This window comes from Phyllostomus hastatus, unplaced genomic scaffold (genome assembly GCF_019186645.2).
Source record: "Phyllostomus hastatus isolate PE091 unplaced genomic scaffold, TTU_PhHast_1.1 phas_contig_80, whole genome shotgun sequence".
Taxonomy (NCBI): domain Eukaryota; kingdom Metazoa; phylum Chordata; class Mammalia; order Chiroptera; family Phyllostomidae; genus Phyllostomus; species Phyllostomus hastatus.
In genome coordinates, this window is record NW_025333960.1 from 20735697 (window position 1) to 20757522 (window position 21826).

At 41.1% G+C, this 21826-nt stretch overlaps 1 protein-coding gene across 5 annotated transcripts in view; it reads right to left on the bottom strand.

Annotated features, from left to right (window-relative positions):
* The window catches only part of OSBPL1A (oxysterol binding protein like 1A), a 207322-nt gene that overhangs the window by 68066 nt on the left and 117430 nt on the right, over window positions 1-21826 (bottom strand). For 4 of the 5 annotated variants that reach the window (XM_045849885.1, XM_045849884.1, XM_045849886.1 and 1 more), the window contains one exon: window positions 14083-14245. The exons of the other annotated variant lie outside the window; for it this stretch is intronic. In XM_045849885.1, coding sequence (XP_045705841.1) covers window positions 14083-14245 — 163 coding nt within the window. The remainder of the gene's footprint in view (window positions 1-14082; window positions 14246-21826) is intronic. 5 annotated transcript variants of the gene reach the window in all.

A 21826-nucleotide genomic window follows, 5' to 3' on the forward strand; every position in this document is an offset into this window, starting at 1 on the left:
ATGAAAAAAATTTGAAACAGAATCTTGGCAGCAAGCAACAAGAGCCAGAGATATTCTAGACATATCCTCTCTGAATGATGTCCAAGGTCAAAATCAGTCAAATGATACAGTGTTGCTTGTGACAGGGTTTCTTAAAAGTATTGGCTGTTTCCCCCTCCCCCAGTAACTAAATCTACAACTGTTTTCCACACCTTAAAAATCTGCACATGTAATTGAGGATGAAGAATTATGCAAACTACAACATGTGGGCTACTGGAAATCTTATGTGTAACTATTATTGACTATTATTGACTATTAAATCCACAGAGCTTTCTAATTTGTCTTGTTGATAACCTGAAAATTATTTTCAAGTTCACCTATGCATTCACTCCACAAAGAAAAACATTCTAGAACTAAAGACCAGTTACAGAATAAGCCATAGTTACAAAACAAAGTATTTTCATGTGATTCACTTTAATAAAGTAACATTTACCAAATACCAAGCAAGGGTAGTTGCTGAAACAGTTTGGAAAGATATGAGATAATGGCTAGTACACTCCAAGGATTCAAAGCCCAATCTAGTGCAAGACATACAAATACACACATGTTTATGCAAAGTGTTTGTGGGAACAGTGGGAGAAGTCACTCTTAGAGGACCTTGGATAAGACTCCAAGGGAAGATGACATTTGAACAGCAATCAATATGAAAAACAGTTCAAGGCAGGAAGAAAGAACCGAGCGTGTGAGGGGGGAGAGTAAGCCGCCTGAGGCCTGAAAGAACAAGGTGCCTGCCCAAGAACAGCTGGCATCGCTGGAGAGAAGGGCGGCCAGATGAGAAAGCCGTGGTTGCCAGAGAGAAAGCTTTCAAGTGGGTCAGGTAACAGTTGGTTAAAGAAGATGTGGTACACATTTACAGTGGACTACTACTCAACTATACAAAAGGAATGAAGTCTTACTGTTTGTGACAACATGGGTGGGCCTGAAGGGTATTATGCTAAGTAAAGTAAGTCAGACAAATACCATGTTTCACTGATATATGGAATCTAAAGAATAAAATAAACAAACAAACAAACAAACAAACAGAACAGAAACAGACTCAGAGACACAGAGAACAGACTGATGGTTGACAGAGGGGAGAGCGGTGAGGGAGACAGGTTAAAAAGGGGAAGGGAGAAAGAAGTCACAAAACAGTCATGGGATGTGAGGTAGAGTGTACGAAATAGAGTCAATGATATGTAGTAACTGTGTATATTGCCAGCTGGGTACTAGAATTATCAGGGGGATCACTTTGTAAATTATGTAACTGTCTAACCAGTATGCTGTACATCTGAAACAAACATAACATAAAAATAATATGTACAAGGGAGGACCCCTCAAAAACTAAAATTATCTTCTGGAGGATGGACCCCTTGCAGCACAGATTTCCCCTGCTAGGTGAGTGTTCTAGGAACCCATCTGATCAGTGTGCCAGCTGGCACTGTTGTGAGAGGCTGCATCTGCCTTCAGTGACACATTTGCCCAGTTCATGGTGGGTGACTTACAAGCACACCCGCCCATACCACCAGCAGTTTTTGACCAAAACTGGCATGAATCCCGTGTCCCATCCCCCCATTCACCCGATCTTCCCCGAATGATTTTTTTGGTTGTTGTTTTCCCCAATGAAAGATGTCCTCAAAGGGACAAGTTTTGATGATACAGAAGAGGTGAAACAAAAAATGGCGGAAGCACTAAAAAGCATCAAAATCAAGGAGATAAACTGGTTTGAGCAGTAGAAGAGAATACATCTCAATAGGTGTATTGCATCAAATGGAGAGTACTTTGAAGATGACTGAAGTTTAAACATGTAAGAATACACAATTTTTTATAAATAAATTCCAGGTTTATTTTGGGTCCTCCTTCATATATGTAAACAAATTTAAAAAATAAAGTGGGTCAGATCACAGAGTCTGGGCTTAACCTGTAGTAATGGGTAGTAGCTGGATGTTAGAAAAATATCCAGGGACTAAGAAATGTGTTTTAGGTTTTATAGATAACTCTGACACATCAGTGCCATGGCCACTATAACAATTACCACTAACTTGGAGGCTTAAAACAACAAATAATAAATTTTTCATAATTCTCAAGGCCAGAAATCCAAAAGCAGTTTCACTGGACCAAAATCAATGTGTTGGCAGGACCACCGTCCTTCTCGGGGCTCTAGGGGGGAACACGATCCGTACCTCATCAGCTCTGGTGGCTGCCAGCACTCCTGCACTTGTGGCCACATCCCTCTAATCTCTGCCTTCATCCTCACACAGTGTCTATCTAATTTCTACCTTTCTCTTACAAGGATACTTGGAAAAGTATGTAGGTCCCACTCTTATCTCAAAATCCTTATGACATCTGCAGAGATCTTAAAAAGGATTATAGGTTCCCAGGATTAGAAGGTGGGCATATTGCCTGGGGGGCCATTTTCAGCCTCCCACACCTGACAATATGCAACCCAGAAGATGGGCTGGCAGGGACAAAGACTGGAACAGAAAAACCTCTTAGAAAGGGACTGTCATGGTCTGCAGGGTCAAAAGGAGGGGCAAATTGAATTAAGGCCCTGGAAGTGAGTAAGAGTGGAAGAAAACGGGAGTGAGGGGAGACTAGACACCCAGATGCTGGGGGTGGGGGTTAAGGAAGGGAATAAAAGGGGACTTCCACTTCCACGTGTGTAGTTGTCACAGTGGGTGGATGATGACCCCATTACCTGAGACAGAGGACGCAGCAGGGCACTAAACCGGATGACAAGACTAGTTCCCACTACATAGGGTTTGAGATGCCTTGGGAATTTTCAATAAACAGATGGGAAGCCTAAGGATCTAATTATCCTCCATAACTAACTAGTTCTCAGGTTCAGTCAATTTAGCTTTAAAAGTATATGTCAAAAATTTATTCACTCAAATATCTGAACTAATATGTGCCAGAATCTACGCTAGTTGCTAGGGGATACAGAGTTCTATACGAAATTTGTCTGGTTAAGTGACAAAGCCAACAAGAGCCAAATAATCACACACACAAGTCCAAAACGTCAACTAGACTTCCAGAAAGAAGCCTCTGACCTTTGGGAAACAGTCAGAGGGATACGTGTTCACTACAGATACAAAGGAAAGAACTGAAACTCCGTGCTTTCACTTCGACCGCTTTTGCCCAGACTCTTGTCATCTCTCACCCAGGACACCAGCAGCTCGAATCAATCCTTACTCCCAATCACTAATATTCTACTACAATGTGAGCTCCTGTGTAGGGACCATGTCTTATTTTCCTTGAATTCTTAATTCTCAGGATAATAGACGCATATTATAAAAGTTCTACCATGATAACCAAGAAAGTGAATTTTAAAATACTAATCTTTACCACTCTATACATGTCTGTCTGTTGTCTCCCTACCACCTACATACTGAAGTTCAAACTCATAAGCAGAATCCTCTAATGAGACTCATTACAAGTTGGTCCCAATGACCTTCTTGGCTTCATCTCATCGCTACCTCTCCACATCCAAACCCCCACCCCTGCGCTTCAGTCACAGCACGTTTCATGGTGTTTTTGAAAACTGTTTTTCTCTACCTTTGTATGCATTGCTGTCTTCCACAAAGAATATTCTCCCCCTAGCTTATCTGCCAGGGAAGACTCTTCAAAAAACGCCTCGTCTTTGTTTATTCTGTAATCCTTTTTGTAACTTTCCAAAGCCATTAGCTGCCTCACCTCTGAATTTCTGTCATACTTTTTATGTACTAGTTGGTAGTACTTACTCATTAACTTGCCCAACAAATATTTGTTTAGCACCTCTTTTTCGGTCTAGCACTGCCCTCACACACGAGCTTCCCTCATTTTAACAGTGGGAGATCAACAAATACATTATGTGAAAGGTGCTGATTTTTTAAAGGCAAGAAAAAAGGATAGAAAATGGCACAATGAGTATTCCTCTGAGCAGAAAAATGAAGGAAATGAGGGAGTGAGCACTGTGGATCCATGGGGTAAGGGAGTTCCTGGGACAGGAAATAATGAAAAGCAAAAGCCTGAGGGAGAACGTGTTTGGCAAGTTCAACAACTCATACTGCGGTCAAAGTGACAGAAGAAAGTGAGTGAGGAGGACACAAGCCAATTTCAGAAAGGTGACAGAGGGCCAGATCATCTAGGTATCTGGCTTTTATTCCAGCCAAGAAGAAAAGTCTTTGAAGGGTTCTGTGCAGGGAACTGATAAGAACTGATTCCTATTTCGAAATGATCACACTGAAAGCTGTGTTTAAAATGCTGTTGCAAATAGCCCTGGCCAGGTGGCTCAGTTGGTTGGAGCATTGTCCCACAAGCCAAAAGGTTGTGGGTTCAACTCCCAGTCAGGACACATACTAGGTTGCAGGTTCGATCCCCAGTCAGAGTGTGGCAATAGATCAATGCTTCCCTCTTCCATCAATGTTTCTCTCTCTCCCCCTTTCTCTCCCTCTAAAAAACAACAACAACAAAAAATCAATAAACATATCTTGGGATGAGAATTTAAAGAAATGCTGCCTACCAGTTAGAAAGCCAGCTAGAAAGCTACCACAGTAATCCAGGTGAGAGATGATGGGGGCTTGGGTCTGAGTGACAGGAACAGAATTATGGGAAGGGTCCGATTCTGCTTCATTCTGAAGGAAGATCTGACAGAACTGCTGGCAAACAAACAAACAAACAAACAAGTCTGTGATGGGTAATTCAAAAGTTCCCAGCTTTGGACAAATCATCTGGAAAGGTGGCTCTTCCATCGATGACAATATGGAAGACAGCAGAAGAGGCAGGATTGTGAGTAGAAATCAATCTTTAGAAGTTTGGACAGTTTAAGACATTTAGAAGATCTTATTAGACATTTCAGTGAATATGCAAGGGGATAGTTAGACATGAGTCTGAGATTCAGAGAGAAGACAGGACTGGAGACACAAAACTACGGGTTTGTCAGAATTCAGACAAGGTTTAAAAGCATAGGACAGATGAGGCCATGTAAGGCAAAGTCGGTCAAGCTTTAATGTCCACAGAAATCACTTATGAGTTTGAAAAAAAAAAAACGCAGATTCTTATGCACCCAGTCTGCATTTAGGTTCTAAATGGGGCCTCATTCTTCAAAACGTTGTGCCATGTGTTACATATAGAAGGTGTTCAGTAACAGTCATATTCTACAGTGCTTAACTGGCTGTACTTCACACAACCATCCTCTGCAGGGAAATAAAGGAAACACAAAAGATAATACGACAAGCTCCCTGCCCTTACAGAACGTGCGGTGTTGTTGGGGAAACGAAGAAACACAAAGAAAGTTATGTAACAAGAAAAAAGGGTAAGAACAAGGCAGTGTGGCTAAAAAGGGGGGGCTGGTGGCAGGAGAGGACTACGTGCTGAAACACAAAAGTGAGTGGAATCGCCAAGTACTAGGCAGGTCCACACTATAGAAAGGGCACAAGAAAAGACCCAGATAAGAAATACACAGCACTTTCAAAAACAAAATGTAGAAGGAGTGAACACACTGGGCTTGGGAAGGTAAAGAACAGTGTGCACAGCACCCAATTAAACGGCCAAGATGCACTCACCGCTCTTCCCAACAGCCCTGACTGACCTCCGTGGCCACACTCTGTGTCTTCTGTGGGCAAAATGTCAACACAGACATTATGGCTGTTCTCAACTACTAACAGAGGTATTTACTGGTTTGAACTTTATTTGACATAGCCCATAACTATTCCTGTGTTACTCTTCTCAAGAAAAAGCCAAAGCTGTTAAAATACCACCTTCCATTTTGAAAGTTTCGATTTGAAAGGACACAAGCACCTGCTCTTGGAACTGCTGAGACATGCTGAAACTAGCTTCAATTTCATGACATAAATCTACTGGTTTCACCAATTTACACTATTGGGTTCTATGCATTATTCATGCACATTTTCACCAAAATAGCATTAAGGGGAAAATCCAGCAACAAAGACTTCCTTGAGCAACTGATCAACATGATTCTTTAAAAAAAACAAAACAACAAAACACATTTTGAAGTTTTAATATTGAAAAGGCAGATATTTTTGTGAATCGTTATGTCGGACCAGTACTAAAGAATAACAGCCATGAAGTTATTTAACTGGTAACAAATGTTTCAAAAATAATTCCTTAGAACTGTGATTTGCAACCGGTACGCCACAAAGACTTTGTAAAACATGCAGCACCTGACTGTCTAGTCAGGGGCACTGACCTCTTTTCCCTTGGATTGTCAAGTAAAAAACTGACAACAGCCAACACAACAACAGCCATCCAGCGTGAATGAATCAAAAGTATACCTATTTTTTTGTCAGATTAACATAAAATGCATTTATTTTTGGTGCGTTGCAGTATTTTAGCAGTTAGTTACACATGCCGTGAGATGAAAAGGGTGAGCACTGCTGCCTGAGAAGACCCTCGGAGATTCACACAGCCGTTCACCCCGCACCTCTCCCCGCTCGCTACTGTCTCATTTACCACTCTGTGCACGGGTCTCACACCTCCAGTCGTATTGTATTGTGCGTTCCTGAGAGTAAATTTTCTTTTTAATACCCTCATCCCTACTCACTCTTTTGTCACCACCCTCCTCTCCCACCTGGCCTCTCAAGTGGTATGGGCAGGCTGTATGAAATCGGCAAGTGTCACCGATTGTAACGTGCTCTTTATTAAGCACCGATATATTTTCAGGGGGGACACAAGTATCAATGACATTTGTTCAACAACATGCATAACAAACATTTAGAGAGCAACTGTGATTCTAGGCTAAGTACTTCAGATATAAATAGATCCGGTCCCTAGCCGAAAAGGGCCAAGCACAATACAATGAAGGAGCTAGGAAGGGGGTGCATGCGGAGGAAAGACAAGAGAATAAATGGTTAATTCTGCCGGAGGTGGCAGTGGGGAGGAAAGACCACCCAGGAGAGGAGACAACCGAGAGATACTTGAAAGCTCTGGCAGGAGAAGAGGGGAGCACACTGTAAACCTGGAACTGAAAGGGAAGAAACATGGTAGGAATATGTAAAAGGAACCTCTTCCTCCTTCCCTGAAGTGTTTCCCTCCACACATTTCCACACTTCATTTGTGGGCAGAATGGAATCTTTCCACAGCACGTGTTAGTTTCTCACTAAGTCTTTGTGCTTCAATGTGCATGAATTGTTTAGTCTTTTTCTCAGGAAGTGCTCACTGACAGTAGTATCAGAAACGCCACTCGACATAACCATTTTACCATTCCTTAAACACAAAAATGAGGACAAAATGTGAGCTTCATTAGATTTACCTCCTTTCAAATCCTTTTATACAATGAAATTACACCACATTGAGAAAAAAATCTCTTTGCTTTAGGGAATTTTATGCAAACTTCAGTCACTGAGCATACTCAAGTAATAATTTTTAAATAATCAAGTAATAATTTTTAAATAATCAGGAGATCCCATGGAGTTGGAAAATTTTACTACACTTGCATCATGGTTCGCCTCACCACCGTTATTGGATTTCCACCAACCCTGGTTATCTAAAAAACTTAAAGGGCTGTGATAAGGGCAAACAGGAAGTCACAGGACTTTAAATCTAAATAAAATTATCCTTTTATTTTAAAGGAAATAACACAAGTTGTCAGCAACTTTTAAAAAGAAGATTAAGCATTCAGTGAAAGTAATATACAAATATTTTAAAGTAAGTATCTCTAAAAATCTTTTTTTCACATCTTTTAAATAGTAAGATAGGTTTGATTTAACTATTATTCTGGTTAGGCAATTAAAAATAAGCATGAAATGAAATACAGGTATGATTACTTTTCTCATTCTCCTTGCACTGTGCCCAAACGCCCGCCATCACGGCCGCACCTGAGGAATGGAGGCAGCCAGTGCGGCGAGAACTCAGTAAGTGAAGGGAAGGAGAGAACAGACTAGGCTGGACAGGTGCACATGCAAGGACCTTGAAGGCTTGTTGAGGAGTCTGAATGTTATTCTGGTTGCAATGAGAAGACACTGGAGGATTTCAGGCAGGGAAATGCCATGATGTGATTGACATTTGGACGGTACAAACTGACACTTGGATGGTACGTACGGAGTGAACTTCGGGAGGGCAGGGCAGGGCTGGGCGCATGGCTGTGAGTCAGGAGGGTGGACAACAGTGGGTGCAGTGCAGGTGATGACCATGACAGCTGACATCTGTCAACTTCTTAGTGTTCCAGACACTGTTTTCAGTACAGATATTTGTGAATTTATTTCTCACAATAACCCCATGGCTTATTTGCAGATGAAGAAATGAGGTGTGGAAAAGTGACACGACTCCCCACAGGGTAGAAGCGCCGGGAGAGCCACAGTTTACCCACAGCCTTCCAGCCCCAGCACCTACCCTGATGATGACTGTGTGACAGTAACAGAACATGGATGGGGCCAAGGGTGATCTGCAGGTAGAAAGGACAGGCCTCGGTCTGGTGTCACAGCTCTGGCACGGGAGTGTCACAAACAACTCCCAGATTTCTGGTTTTAGGAGATGAAAGAGGTGCCATTTACCAAAATGAGGCAAACCCTAGAAGGAAGAGGATCTGGTAGGAAGATGAAGAATTCATTTTTTTTCTTACCCAGTTGATAAGTAAGTGCATAAGAAGAGGTCAGATACATAAATTATGGAATTTTGGTAGCCAGAAAACAGCTCCCCCCCGCAAAGATGTCCATGTCCTACTTTCTGGAACCTGTGAACATGTCACCTTACACAGTAGAAGGGATCTGAAGATATGGCTGAGTTAAGGACCTTGATATGGGAGGTGGGCCCACTGCAGTTCTAGTGTCCTTACGAGAGGGAGGGAAGAACGCCAGGGTCAGAGAGCGAGAGATCAGAAAACGCCACACTGCTGCCGTTGAAGATGGAGGATGGAGCCTCAAGCCGAGGAATGCCGGTGGTCTCTAGAAGCTAGAGCGGGGAAGGAAACAGATCCTCTCCCAGGTCCTCCAGAAGGAACGCAGCCCTGCCAACACCTTTACTTCGGGTTTCTGACTTCCAGAACCATCAGAGAAGAAATCAGCCTTGTTTTAGGCTCTAACATTTGTAGTGATTTATTATAGCAGCAGTAGGAAACTATTACAGGAACTTCGTTAGTGTTCAAAATGATGTGGTACAGCCCCGGCTGGGCAGGTTGGTTGCTCAGAGTGCCATCCTGATACACCAAGCTGTGGGTCCAATCCCAGTCAGGGCACATGTAAGAATCAACCGATGAATGCACAAATACGTGGGACAACAAAATTGTTGTTCCTCTCTCTCTCTCTCTGAGTCAATAAATAAAAATGAGTAAGACTGAAAAACGATGTGGCATTGACAGTGTAGATGGAAGACACAATAACTAAAAAGTTCTTGAGTAGGCACCAGGAGATGGGTACCTGGTCAAATGAGGAGGGAATGGCTTTAATTAAGTGGAGGGTGCATTTCTTCTCTGGTAACAGAAAGGAAGGAGGAACTGGGAACGAAGGTAGGTGTGCAGGGACTGTAGTGAGAAGTCATTCCCAAATGATCACTTTTATGATCTCAGTGAATTATGTGGCTAGGTCTTCAATAAATGAAAGACCTGAACCCACAGCATCGGGCTCTTAATTTTTTTCCATTTAAAATATTTTATTTATTTATTTTTAGAGAGAAAGGAGGGGAGGAAGAAAGAGAGGAGAGAAACACTGATGTGTGCATGTGCCCCAACCAGAGACCAGGCCTGCAACCCAGGTATGTGTTCTGACCAGGAATCGAACCACCAAACCTTTCACTTTGCAGGATGATGGCCAACCAACTGAGCCACACCTATCAGGGCCAGACTCTTCATTTTAATGCAGTTCTACATTGTACCAAATGACTCCCAAGATTTGCAGTAATAGTAGGAGTGGCCACAGAAAGGCTGTTATGTTCAGGCAAATATAATAAAACACAGGTGAGTCATTTAGGGCAGAAAAGAGTGAATGTGCGGCCTCTGTCCCTTTGCATCATTTCCTACAGCCACAACAGAATATGCTGATTAACCCAGGTACGTGGACACAGCCTCAGGATCCTTCTCAACACAGGTATCCAGGAAAAAAAAAAGTAGCAGGTGGTATAAGCCAATCTGAATGGGCACTGAGGATAAAATTTATCTGCCAATACTGACATAGGGAGTACAGTTCTTTTTATTTCCCTATTCCAAATGAGACAGTTGTAGAGATGAGTGTTACAATATGACTAAGAAGCAGAAAGATGACAATCGCTGCCAAATGTCTATCAAGAAAAGAATAATTAAGAAAACTGGTAAATCAGATAAGTGCCAGAAAATCAAACTGTATGGGACTCCGACAACCAAGGAATTAAAGAAACAGTCAACCAAACCAACCAGACCAGTGTGCCAAGACAAAGAAATAGGGCACAAATGAAGAACAGAATAAAACTCTAGAAAGAGAGCTAAGCAATGAGGAGACAGCCAATCTATCTGATGGAGAGTTCAAAGCCTTGGCAATCAAACGCTCACAGAACTGACTGAGGTTGGTCGCAAAATGAAAGAACAAATGAAGGATACCCCAAATGAAATAAAGCAAAATATTTAGGGAACCAATAGTGGCAGGAAAGAAACCAGGACTCACATCAACGATTTCGAACAACTTGAAGAAATAAACATACAACCGGAACAGAATGAAGGAACAAGAATTCAAAAAAATGAAGAGAAGCTTAGGAACCTCTGGGACAACTTTAAACATTCCAATATCTGAATTATAGCAGTGCCAGGAGAGGAATAAGGGCAAGAAATTAAAAACTTATTTGAACAAATAATGAAGGAAAACTTCCCCAATCTGGCAAAGGAAACAGACTTCCAGGAAGTCCAGGAAGCCCAGAGAGTCCCAAAGAAATTGGACCCAAAGAGGAACACACCAAGACACATCACCGTTAAGCTACCCAAGATTAAAGATAAAGAGAGAATCTTAAAAGCAGCAAGAGGAGAGGAGACAGTTACCTACAAAGGAGTTCCCATAAGGCTATCAGCTGGTTTCTCAAAAGAAACCTTGAGGCAAGAAGGGGTAGGAAAGAAGTATTCCAAGTCATGAAAGGCAAGGACCTACATCCAAGATTGCTCCATCCAGCAAAGCTATCATTAAGAATGGAAGGGCAGATAAAGTGCTTCCCAGATAAGGTCAAGTTAATCATCACCAAGCCTTTATTATATGAAATGTTAAAGGGACTTATCTAAGAAATTGAAGAAAATAAAAAACTATGAACAGTAAAATGACAACAAACTCACAACTATCAACAAATGAACCTCAAAAAAGAAAAGAGAGAAAAACAATGAAAACAAAAACTAAGCAAACAACTAGAACAGGAACAGAATCAGAAATGGACATCACATGGAGGGATTTCAGTGGGGAAAGAGAAGGGAGGAATGGGGGGGAAGGTACAGGGAAGAAGAAGCATAACTGGGAGGCATAAAATAGATGGGGAGAGGTCAAAAAAGGAGAAGTCAAAGAATTCATATGCACAACCCATGGACACGGACTAAGAGGGGGAATGCTGGAGGGTGGAGAGTGCAGGGCAGAAGGGGACTGAAGGGGGTGAAACTGAGAAAATTGTAAGAGCATAATCAATAAAATATACTTAAAAAAAGAAAGAAAACTGGTAAATCATACCATGGACTTATACGCAACTTTGTACAAGAATGAGCTAGAGCTGTGGTATTGATGGGACAGATTTCCAAGATACGCAGTTACATGAAAAAGCAGATCTGGAACAATTATGCAGCTAACCCAATTGACAGTATTTTGTTAAACCGCTGTGTAACACACACACATATACACATGTGAATACTTTTAAAAGGTCTGCAAGAGAGTACATCAGGCCGTTCAGACCTTCTGAGGAAAAGTGCATAATTACAATAAGGGATGAAGGGAAAATTTCACTGAATATTATAGGTACTTTTATATTGACTTGTCTATAACAAAAGTGTTTTTTAATTAATATTATTTTTTTTCTTTTTTCTAAAGGACATAAACGATGAGCAGCTGAACTGGGTTCTTCAGACCTCCCTGTGTTAATCCTATGATCCCTCCAGGTCTCCTCCTTGTTGGATGCCCCCAACCGAAGGAACACAGAGGTAGCACTACTGGACTCAGCAGCGGGTAGCTGTGAACACCGGGAAATATCACTCACAGTACACATTTCTGTCACGCATTCCACTGCTTTCAAAATCTACCTTTACTTTCTCGCCCCAAAATGAGCCACTCTTTTCACAAATACATCACCTCACTGACAACACCATAGTTACCATCTTTATTTCAAAATCTGGCTGTTAAAATTTCTTTTCTGCCCTTTGATTAGATCACACTTCTAACAATAATGTTCTTATTTGCTCTGTTTATATTATATAATGAGTCTCTTTTCCATTAGTCTATCAAGGTCATTTTCCTTGTCCTATATTATCACGTCATTTTCTTTAATTTCCTTAACCTAATCTTCTTTAGTTCTCACTTCTATTGGGTTGGCCAAAAAGTTCGTTTGTTTTTTTTTTCTGTAAGATGGCTCCAGCAGAACTTAGTTGTCCTTACTTTCATTCAAAACAATTCTATTAGATTGTGTTATGACAGCTGTAATTCCAGTGTGCATTTAAAAAAAAACTTATGAAAATTGGTGAATTTTTGTGCAGCCACTTTAGTATTGAAAATGAAAAAAATATGCAACATTTTTGGTACATAATGCTTTATTATTTCAAGATAATAATATTTGGTACAACTGAAATACAAAAAAAGATGTGTGCAGTGCACAGAGAAGGCGCTGAGACTGACCAAATGTGTCAAAAGTGGTGTGCGAGGTTTCGTGCTGGAAACTTCTCGCTGGACGATGCTCTATCGCCAGGGAGACCAGGTGAGGTTGATTGTGATCAAATTGAGACATTAATTGCTAACAATCAACGTTATACTACGCAGGAGATAGTTGACACGCTTAATATCCAATCAATAAAGTTATTGGTGAAATGACAAAGGTGTCTTTTATTTTATGGAAAAAACTAAATGGACTTTGTAGCCAACTCAGTACTGCCTCTCACTATGCATCCTTCAATCTCCTACTACAAATTTGAGCCTTTAGTTCCTTATCCTCCGAGGTCTCTTAATTCCATGACCAGCTTCTGTGACACCCAGTAAGTGTGTATGCTTACCCAGGACACTGGGTCAGGTAGTGTATGCTTTAAAAATTCTTGGGGCACACCGGTTGAAAATTGCTGATCCAGAACATAAGCACTTAAATTTCCTCACATAAAGGAGTCGGTTGTTCTCAATCTCATTGATTTCCAACTAATCCCCCCTCCATGTTCCTTCCACACACACCCCCACGCCCACCTCAAAAAACTTAAATTCCCAAAAGGTTAAAACTACTTAGCAGTATCGTCTCTCACTCTCGACTCTCCATACATTGCCCATCTTCTGAATACCCAGTCCATGTCAGGCACTGTCCTAAACACTATTTAAACATATGAACTCAATCAATCCTGACAATTATCCCCATTTTAAATATGTGTAAACTGAGAACCAGAGAGGTTGGGGCATGTGCTGAAGGTCACACAGCTGGCCACCATCGGAGGCAGGACTCCCAGCATGCTACACTGCACTGGGCATGTGTATCTGAGGCAATGTTAAGCACTCCTCTGCTCCAGCTGCACGGAGCAGCTCTACTTTGACACTTAGTGTATTGTACTGTTAGCAACTCTTACTTCTCTGTATCTTTTACTCTAAGGATACAGAGTACTCTTTGAGAACAGAAATTGTCCATCCTTCTATCCTTCAACATGTAGTAGTAGCACCTGGAACTGGGAGGCATTTAATGGTCACTGAATGAGAAATACTAAGTTCATGCAGTTGTAATGGCACCCCATCCCCCGCACAGCACACATGGTCAACAGAGGCAGACTCAGTGGTGACTTTCATTCTAAATTTTTCAGGCTCCTCCTTAAAAACGTGACATAAAACAGAGGTGGTTTGCAGAGCAGTAGTGATACAGGTCTATCTGTTCAATCCAGGAAACTCAAGGTGACATCCACTCTAAGACAACATTGAGGTGGTGGACTTGAAATCACCAACACAGAAGGCAGGATTCTAGAATTACCTGACAGCGCATCATAGAACTCCTCCTCACTAAGGACGCTGAGTGGCGGTGAGCCTTTCACTAGAGACTGCTCTAATTCATGGTGCTCCGTGGCTAGAGTCTCCAGTGCTTCTGACAAAATTTTGTTTTTCTCTTGTTCCTGTTCCAATTTAAAGTTCCTCACCTGAAAGAAAACAAATGTTCAAAAAAGACTTCAGAAAGGAGACATGAACTTACTCAGAAAAATGTGAAAATGACTTGCTTTTGATCCAGTTAAATTGCAACGTCAGAAATAAAAACAGTCGTGTTATATACACATGGATGAATGAGCAAAATTACTAAGCTAATTCTGTTCTTCCCGTGGGGCCTTTCTCACAACAGCTCTCGCTAATGAAAATAGATTAAGAACTACCAAATAAACCCAGTTCAAAAGATGAGGATCCTAGTATAATTAGCCAATTCAGAAATCATGAAAATTTTAAAAAATAGAGAGTACCTCTCTCAACTTAATCATGAAATTAAGGAGCCAGTTTTTAAACAACAAAAAAAATTAAAACCATCAGTAAGTTGTTAACAAAATACAGAATTAAAACCATTTCAAATATTAAAATGTGTACCACTTCAAAGAGTAAGATACAATCCTCCAGGTTTACTTCCAAAATAGTTGGTGTGTCAAAGGAAGGGAAAAAAGTTGCCTGGTAAAGAAAATTTTAACTTTAAAATTCCATATTCTGGTTTTGATTCCTTATTTTACCTCAAATTTAGTACACTAAAAAAAGACAACTTATAAAAATGCAAAGTCTGCTTTCGTTTTCCATCCTTTGAAGATAAAGTTTTCAAGAAGATGGATTCTTCCCATCAGACTGAAGAGCATCTGAGCCTTAGCAGCTAACTAAAGCCTTCTAAAACTTTAACCTAATCTCCACAGATGATAGTAGGCACTGCATTTGACAGACACAGAGTTATCAGTACACACTTCTGTGTTAGAACTCTGGAAATCACAACGACTCCACAATCCGTGCCAATTTCTAGAGTCCACCTGGCACTTCAGACAGGAGCCAATAAAGATGGGGTTTACTGTTACCCACTGTGTAATCTCCGAAGTCTCCTGATCCTTAGTTTCCTCACCTATAAAATGAGAGGATTCCACTATCATCAAATCATCTCATTGGTGGTCTTCAACTCAGTGGCCTTCAAACTTTTTTTTTAAACTTTAGTGGCAGAACCTGTTTCTCAAACGTAACCCCACCTACAAAGCAGATGTTTTAGAAAGCAGAACTGGGCTGGGGAACACTAGAGCCCCACCTCCACCTCCCTAGGGTTTCCTCAAAGCCCAAAGCCAGGGGCTGTTCCAACAGTTTGAAGAGCACTGACTGAGGTGAGCTCTGCAACCTCCTTCAGGTTGCAAGTTCGTTCTCTGGGAGCTGCCTGCCTCTCAGGGCTGCTCTCTGAACTCCTCACTCTCTCTGCTGAGTCTCACCCTTCACTTCCCACTGCCCCCTCTCCCAGGCTCCTCCCTTGGACCTCAGAGGAGGCAGGGACAGCCTCTCGTTCTCACTCCAGAGCCCTTGGTGGTTCTGAGTTCCTGAGAGACACACGTCAGGTGCAGCACTCTCAGAGTCCTGGACATAACTCAAAATATAGCCTTATTAAAATGCTAAGTTTGTAACAGAAATAAGATTAAATTTTTATTATCTTGGGAATAGCTCCAGTTCTCAGGCACCTTAGTGTTTATCATTTTAGCAATGAGATTATTAGGAAAAACAGCAGTGAATGATAATGAGCAGAGAAGGGATATAAAATGTGAAAATTGAATACTTCCATAATCATAATTTTTAAGAAGTTACAAAAGACTTGAAAATATTCCTATAATCTAATTTTTATCTCTGCAGCACAAATACTTTTACTATGGCTACAGTCAACTTAAAAAAAAAGCTATCCTTCTCCATTTGATGGGTTATACAATTCAAATATCTGTAAACTACATCATTGAGCACAGTGTCCAAAACGATCCTTTCTTTAAAAAGAATAGAGCTGTCAGCACTGCGGTACTTGCAGATCCCCAGAACCCCAGGGCACAGAGAGTCCAACTACCCTTGGCCACCTTTTAGTTTTATCTTGTCAACTTTTCAAATATCAAAATGCAAACGTGCTGTTAAAATTGTACTTTTCAATATAAGAATCAGCTAAATTATCCCTTCCACTTAACAAATACGGAAGTTTTAATACCTAAATTAGTCTAGCAGATTTCAGAAAAGCGGCAAAGGAAATGATCGAGGCCCCAAATGATCACATTCCCTCGACAAAATATTTTTCAAAATCCAATGTATCCTTTAGCCATCTAAAATAGCATCACCATCTCTGCCACCTCGACATCTGTTCTCCTGGTTCCTCAGGGAAGGAGTGAAGGGAGCGGGAAGCAGAGCGGGGAGAAGCAGCTCTAACCACTGCTCTAGTTCTTTCCCTGTTTTCACTGTCGGCTAATGTGCGTGCACCTTGCATTCATTTCAAGCATAACGGGCTCTTCTGCACTAAAGACGCCGTACTCTAACACTACCCACAAGGAGGGCAGTTTCTCCCATCCTGTGCTCAGGTGTGTCCAAGAAAGGACGTGTATATATCACAGGAACTACACGAGTAAAGAGTTCTTCACTGCTTTAGAGAAACACCTAAAAACATTCCTTTTAGGCAATCAGAAAGTTCTCTGGAACAATGTAATTCTAATCCTCTACAATCTAGATATTTCACAAACACCTAGAGGATACCCTCTATTTGGAAATTAGTGTAGAACTCCTGATAAAAGTAATACAGAGTGCAAGTTGATAAAATCTTCATCATGCCTTTGAACTGTTTCCAAATTTGTACTTGCTAGCTCAGAAACTGGACTGCAGTAGAAACGGGACCTTTTTTATGCTGTCCCTCTTCACAATTCTGGGCACGGGGCCTCATTTACATTACGTACCAACACATACATACTGATGATGCTTTTTTAAATTCTCAAACTATAATAATTGCCCTAGTTATACAAGGAAGAAAGAACTTCCTTCACAAAATTAGTGGAGTCCAGCACATGTGCATTAGGACATTCCTAAATATGGCTGGCATTTTATTTTTCAAATTCACATATAACATTTACACCTTCAGCCCTATGACTTTCCTGCAACAAAAATGGACACATAACCAAGCGAACATAAGAGTCAAAGTTTTATCAGGAAAATTCTAAGGACTGATACCACACTTAATAATAAACATACACTCTGCTCCATTTACATCTGTATTCACATCCATATACATCTGTAGCTCCTTAAGGCTAATGCAAATTCAGGCCTTTCTGGTCATCTATTCAAGCCACGTCTACAGGAAACTCTCTCATCTTACTCCATTTCATTCGGCATGTGAAATTCCCAGCATTTCCACAGTGTTCTTCACACTGACAGTGAGAGGATGCCCACAAAAGAATCCAGAGCTATAAAAAGTCACGTGCTGGCCAGCATATACACATTTCATCTACTCTCTCATTCCATAAAGTATCCTGTTATTCACCTATGTCTCACAGAGGTTAAATCAGGCAGAGATAATAATTAAATCTAGCAAGTGCACCACTAACTGGGGAGTCAGTGATTAGGATTCCCAGAACACCGTGTCCAATTTCCCAATTATTGGACCAAACAATGGGCCCTATGCTGGTCAGTTCAACAGCATTAGCCTCACTCATTTCTCCTTCGCTGTTGGGTATATGGCTATAATGACAAAGAATGTGTTAACTGAAGACTGAAACACTAGATCTTGAATTTAAAAACATCCCATTTTATCTTTCAGATAAGGAATTACACTGACACTTATTTCTGTGGTTATAGGACCAACGATATACTGACTGTGAAGCTCCTTACAGACAGGGAGGTGCTTTAGGCGCCTCCCTGCTATTGGCACACAGCTGATGCAAAGTAGGTCTGGTCACACACAGTGGGGAAGGGGTCTTCCGCTCAGAGAAGGAGATGGCATGGTTTTGGTGGCGGAGGAGCACAGAGCTCTCATGCATAGCCAGGCTGGAATCGCCTGAAGCCAGGCTGAGCCACACACTCACCTCCGGGGTCCAGGAAACTTAAAATGTGATCTCTTGTCTGAGGCAAGATCAAACATGCTCGCAGTATTCAGCAAACACCTGGTTTGTTTTCTAAATTTACAAAGCACCTTTGCACACACTGAATTCTAGGTTTTCATGAACTCAAATGCCCTTCTGTGCCATCCCATCACTGCCTTCTCAAACGCAATGAGCCTCCCTTATGTTCTGGAAGCTTTTTTTTCTCAGTCCTTCCTACACTAAAAGAGATACTTATTTAAGCATAAATGTGCCTTGGTGACCACAGCAGGTTCATTTGTCTGACAGGAGAAAATGGAGAGGTAGGGTGTGCCAGGAGGCTGGGGGTGGGGAGGGACTGCACGGAGCTTGCAGACCACTGTGAGGACCCTGGCTTGGACTCAGAGTGGGATGGGGAGTCGCTGGAGCATTCTGACTGAGGAGAGATAATATTTGATTTACATTTTAATATGATCTCTTTGGCATCAAGATATGTTGAAGAAACAAACCTAAGGGGGAATGAGGAGTAGAATAAATAAGATTCCTTAAGCCCTGACCAGCGTGGCTCAGTTGGTTGGAGCATCATCTCACAAACCAAAAGGTCGCTGGTTCAACTCCCAGTCAGAATACATGTGGGTCGCAGGTTCGGTCCTGTTGGGGTACATTCTCAGTGAACCAACTGATGTTTCTCTCTCACACTGATGCTTTTCTCCCTCTTTTTCTCCTTTCTTCCCCTTCTCTAAGAATAAATAAAAACTTCAAAAAATAGTAAAATCTCTTAAGAGGATATTGCAACAATCCAGATAAGAGACAGGTAGTAGCAAAGGAGAAGAGAAGTAGTCAGATTCTGGATATGTTTTGAGGGCAGGCCTAAATGATTTGCTGACAGGGAGAAAAGAGGAATCAAGGATGGCTCCGGAGTTTTGGCCTGAGCAACTAAAAATGGAGTCATCATTCATTACCTAACATGGTGAAGACTGCAGGAGGAACAGGGACAACCTGGAACAGAGTTTCATAAATTAAGTGTCAGACGCTACCCAACGTCCAAGTGCAGATGTCGGGCTGGCAAACAGGTCAAGTATCAAGTGTTCAGGGAAGAGGTCCAGGCTGAACATGTACTGCTGGGAGTCAATTGCAAATAGGTTATACTTTAAGCCATAGGACTAGACAGAATCACTAAGGGGAAAGCGAGATAAAAATAGGAAGAAATCCAAGGACTGAGAGTTCCTTCTGCTAGGAGATGAGAAAGAACCAGCAAAGGAAACAAAAAAAAAAGGGGGGGGCGGGGCAGAGAGAGATGGAAGGAAAACTAGGAATGTGTACTCTCTGGAAAGGCTAAAGGAAGTATTTCAGGGAATCTCAAGGGAGAGGAAGTGATACATTAAACAATAACGACAGATCAACCAATATGAGAATGAAGAAAAGACTCCTGGATTTGGTGAGGAGGAGGTCAATGGTGACCCTGACAACAGCAGTTTCGGGGTACTGTTGAGCCGATGTTAAGGGCAAAGATCTGACTGGAGTGGGTCAAGAAAATAAGAAAAGGAAACTTGGATGAATATTGCCCATTCTTAAAAAGTCTTGTTGAAAAGGAAAAGAGAAAATTGAGGCAACTCCTGGAAGGGGACGGGGGAGCCAATAAAACTTTATTATGGAGGACAACCAAGCCATGTTTCTACACTGAAGGGCAGGACTCCACAGAGAGGAGGAAACCAATAATGTAGGACAGTGGGGAGAGAACTGCTGCAATGACGTTCCTGAGATCTAATCTACAAGTGTACCATCAGCCTTTGCTGAGGGCACAGAAGGGGCATCCTTAGCTGCAGGGGAAAAGGAAGTTAAGCATGGGCACAGATTCAGATAGGCAGGTTGTGTAGTAAAGTTTTCTTTTAAAAACAAAAAACCAATTATTTATTGGTTGTTAGAGAGAGAAGGGGGAAGAAAGAGAGAGAGAAACGTTGACTTGTTGTTCTACTTATTTATGCATTCATTGGTTGATGATTCTTACGTGTGCCCTGACCAGGGATCAAACCCACAATCTTGGTACACTGGGAAGACGCATGAAGCTTTCCTCTAATTGTTCCTTTTGCCTCAGTGCCTATGAGAAATATAGAGAATAGGAAACAGCAAAGAGGTCACCAACCTCTATGCCCCTGCATGTGATGTAATAAGAAGCTTCCAGTCTGTTAATGTTATATACAACATAAAAAGTTTGCCAAGATTAAAAAAGAGATAATTTCCAAGCCCTCCAAAATCTCATTCACACTAATCTGGTCAGCACAAAATACGGCTGCTAGTCAACCCTTACTTGGTTGTGACTGGCTCCTGACACCATTAAAAAAGCCCCTTTCTTACTGGCGCCACCAACTTCTGCAATCTGGCTCCAGCCAAGAGGAAAGGAAATCCCACTGGGAAACACCGCTGCTCCTCTGGGCCCTCAGACTCCTCTGCCTGCAGACAGATGAGGGCTTCTATCTGACTGCTGATTTATTGGCATGCTCTAAGGAAAGGGACTGCCAGGGAGTTTGTTAAACTGAAATTCTGCTAGTAGTCTGTTAATCACTTCCAAGTTTATCTTCATTCAAATCAAGTCAGAATTTGGGGGATAACTGGATATTCTTGTACCTAAAACAGAGCTCAGTAAATAGGTACTTAAGACATGCTTGGTAGGCAAAAGGGGGCTTTGAAAAGAAGGTGACAATGGCCCTGGCTAGTGTGGTTCAGCAGATTGAGCACAGGCCTGCAAACCAAAGGGTCACTGGTTCGATTTCCAGTCAGGGCACATGCCTGGATAATGAGAGGCAACCACACATTTATGTGTCTCTCCCTGTCTTTCTCCTTCCCTTCCCTTCTCTCTAAAAATAAATACATAAAATCTTTTTTTTAAAAAAAGGTGATAACGATATTTGGAAGATTCAGTATAAACTCAACATATTTGATGCTTATTTTTGCCAGACTGATTTAAAAAATAACCTAATACAAATGAATTCAATTGGAAAGTAGCACTATATAAAACAGTATAATAAATAAGTTTAGATTTTACACTTCTCTTTTAAAAAGCAGAAAAGAAACATGTTTTTTGAAACAAAAGTACTATTCACTTCCACAGCATGCTGTAGATTCAGTATGCATTTACTCTAATGCCTTGTTCAGTGGTTCTTTCCTTTAAAATAATTTGGTAAGAGCAAGGTCTCATAAAAATTTTCTTTCAGTTGCAAAGTTTAATCACTTAACACTGATTAGAACACTCACATAAGGAGTGTCTACAATAAATTAAATTTCTGTAAATATGTACATTTTACGTTCCAGAAATAGCACTCACAGGATTATATTCCTAAAAGTACTATGTACTTCAATGTACAGTTTTCAATGTATAAGATTCTAGATTATAGTATACTCTATTAAAAGTTTTAAAAGGTAAATTATTGAACAGAATGTTAAACTGCCATGTAATGGTATATATTAAACACACTGCAAACAACTTCCAGTGTAATGTAATAAATCAATTTTTGAGACATAAAAATGGCAAAATTCTAGAACTTCCAGTCAAGATGGAGGCATAGGTAAACACGCTTCACCTCCTTGCACAACTACAGCAAAAATTACAACTAGATTACAAAACAAACATCACCCAGATTCATCAGAAATACAAGCTATATGGAAGTCTGACAACAAAGGATTTAAAGA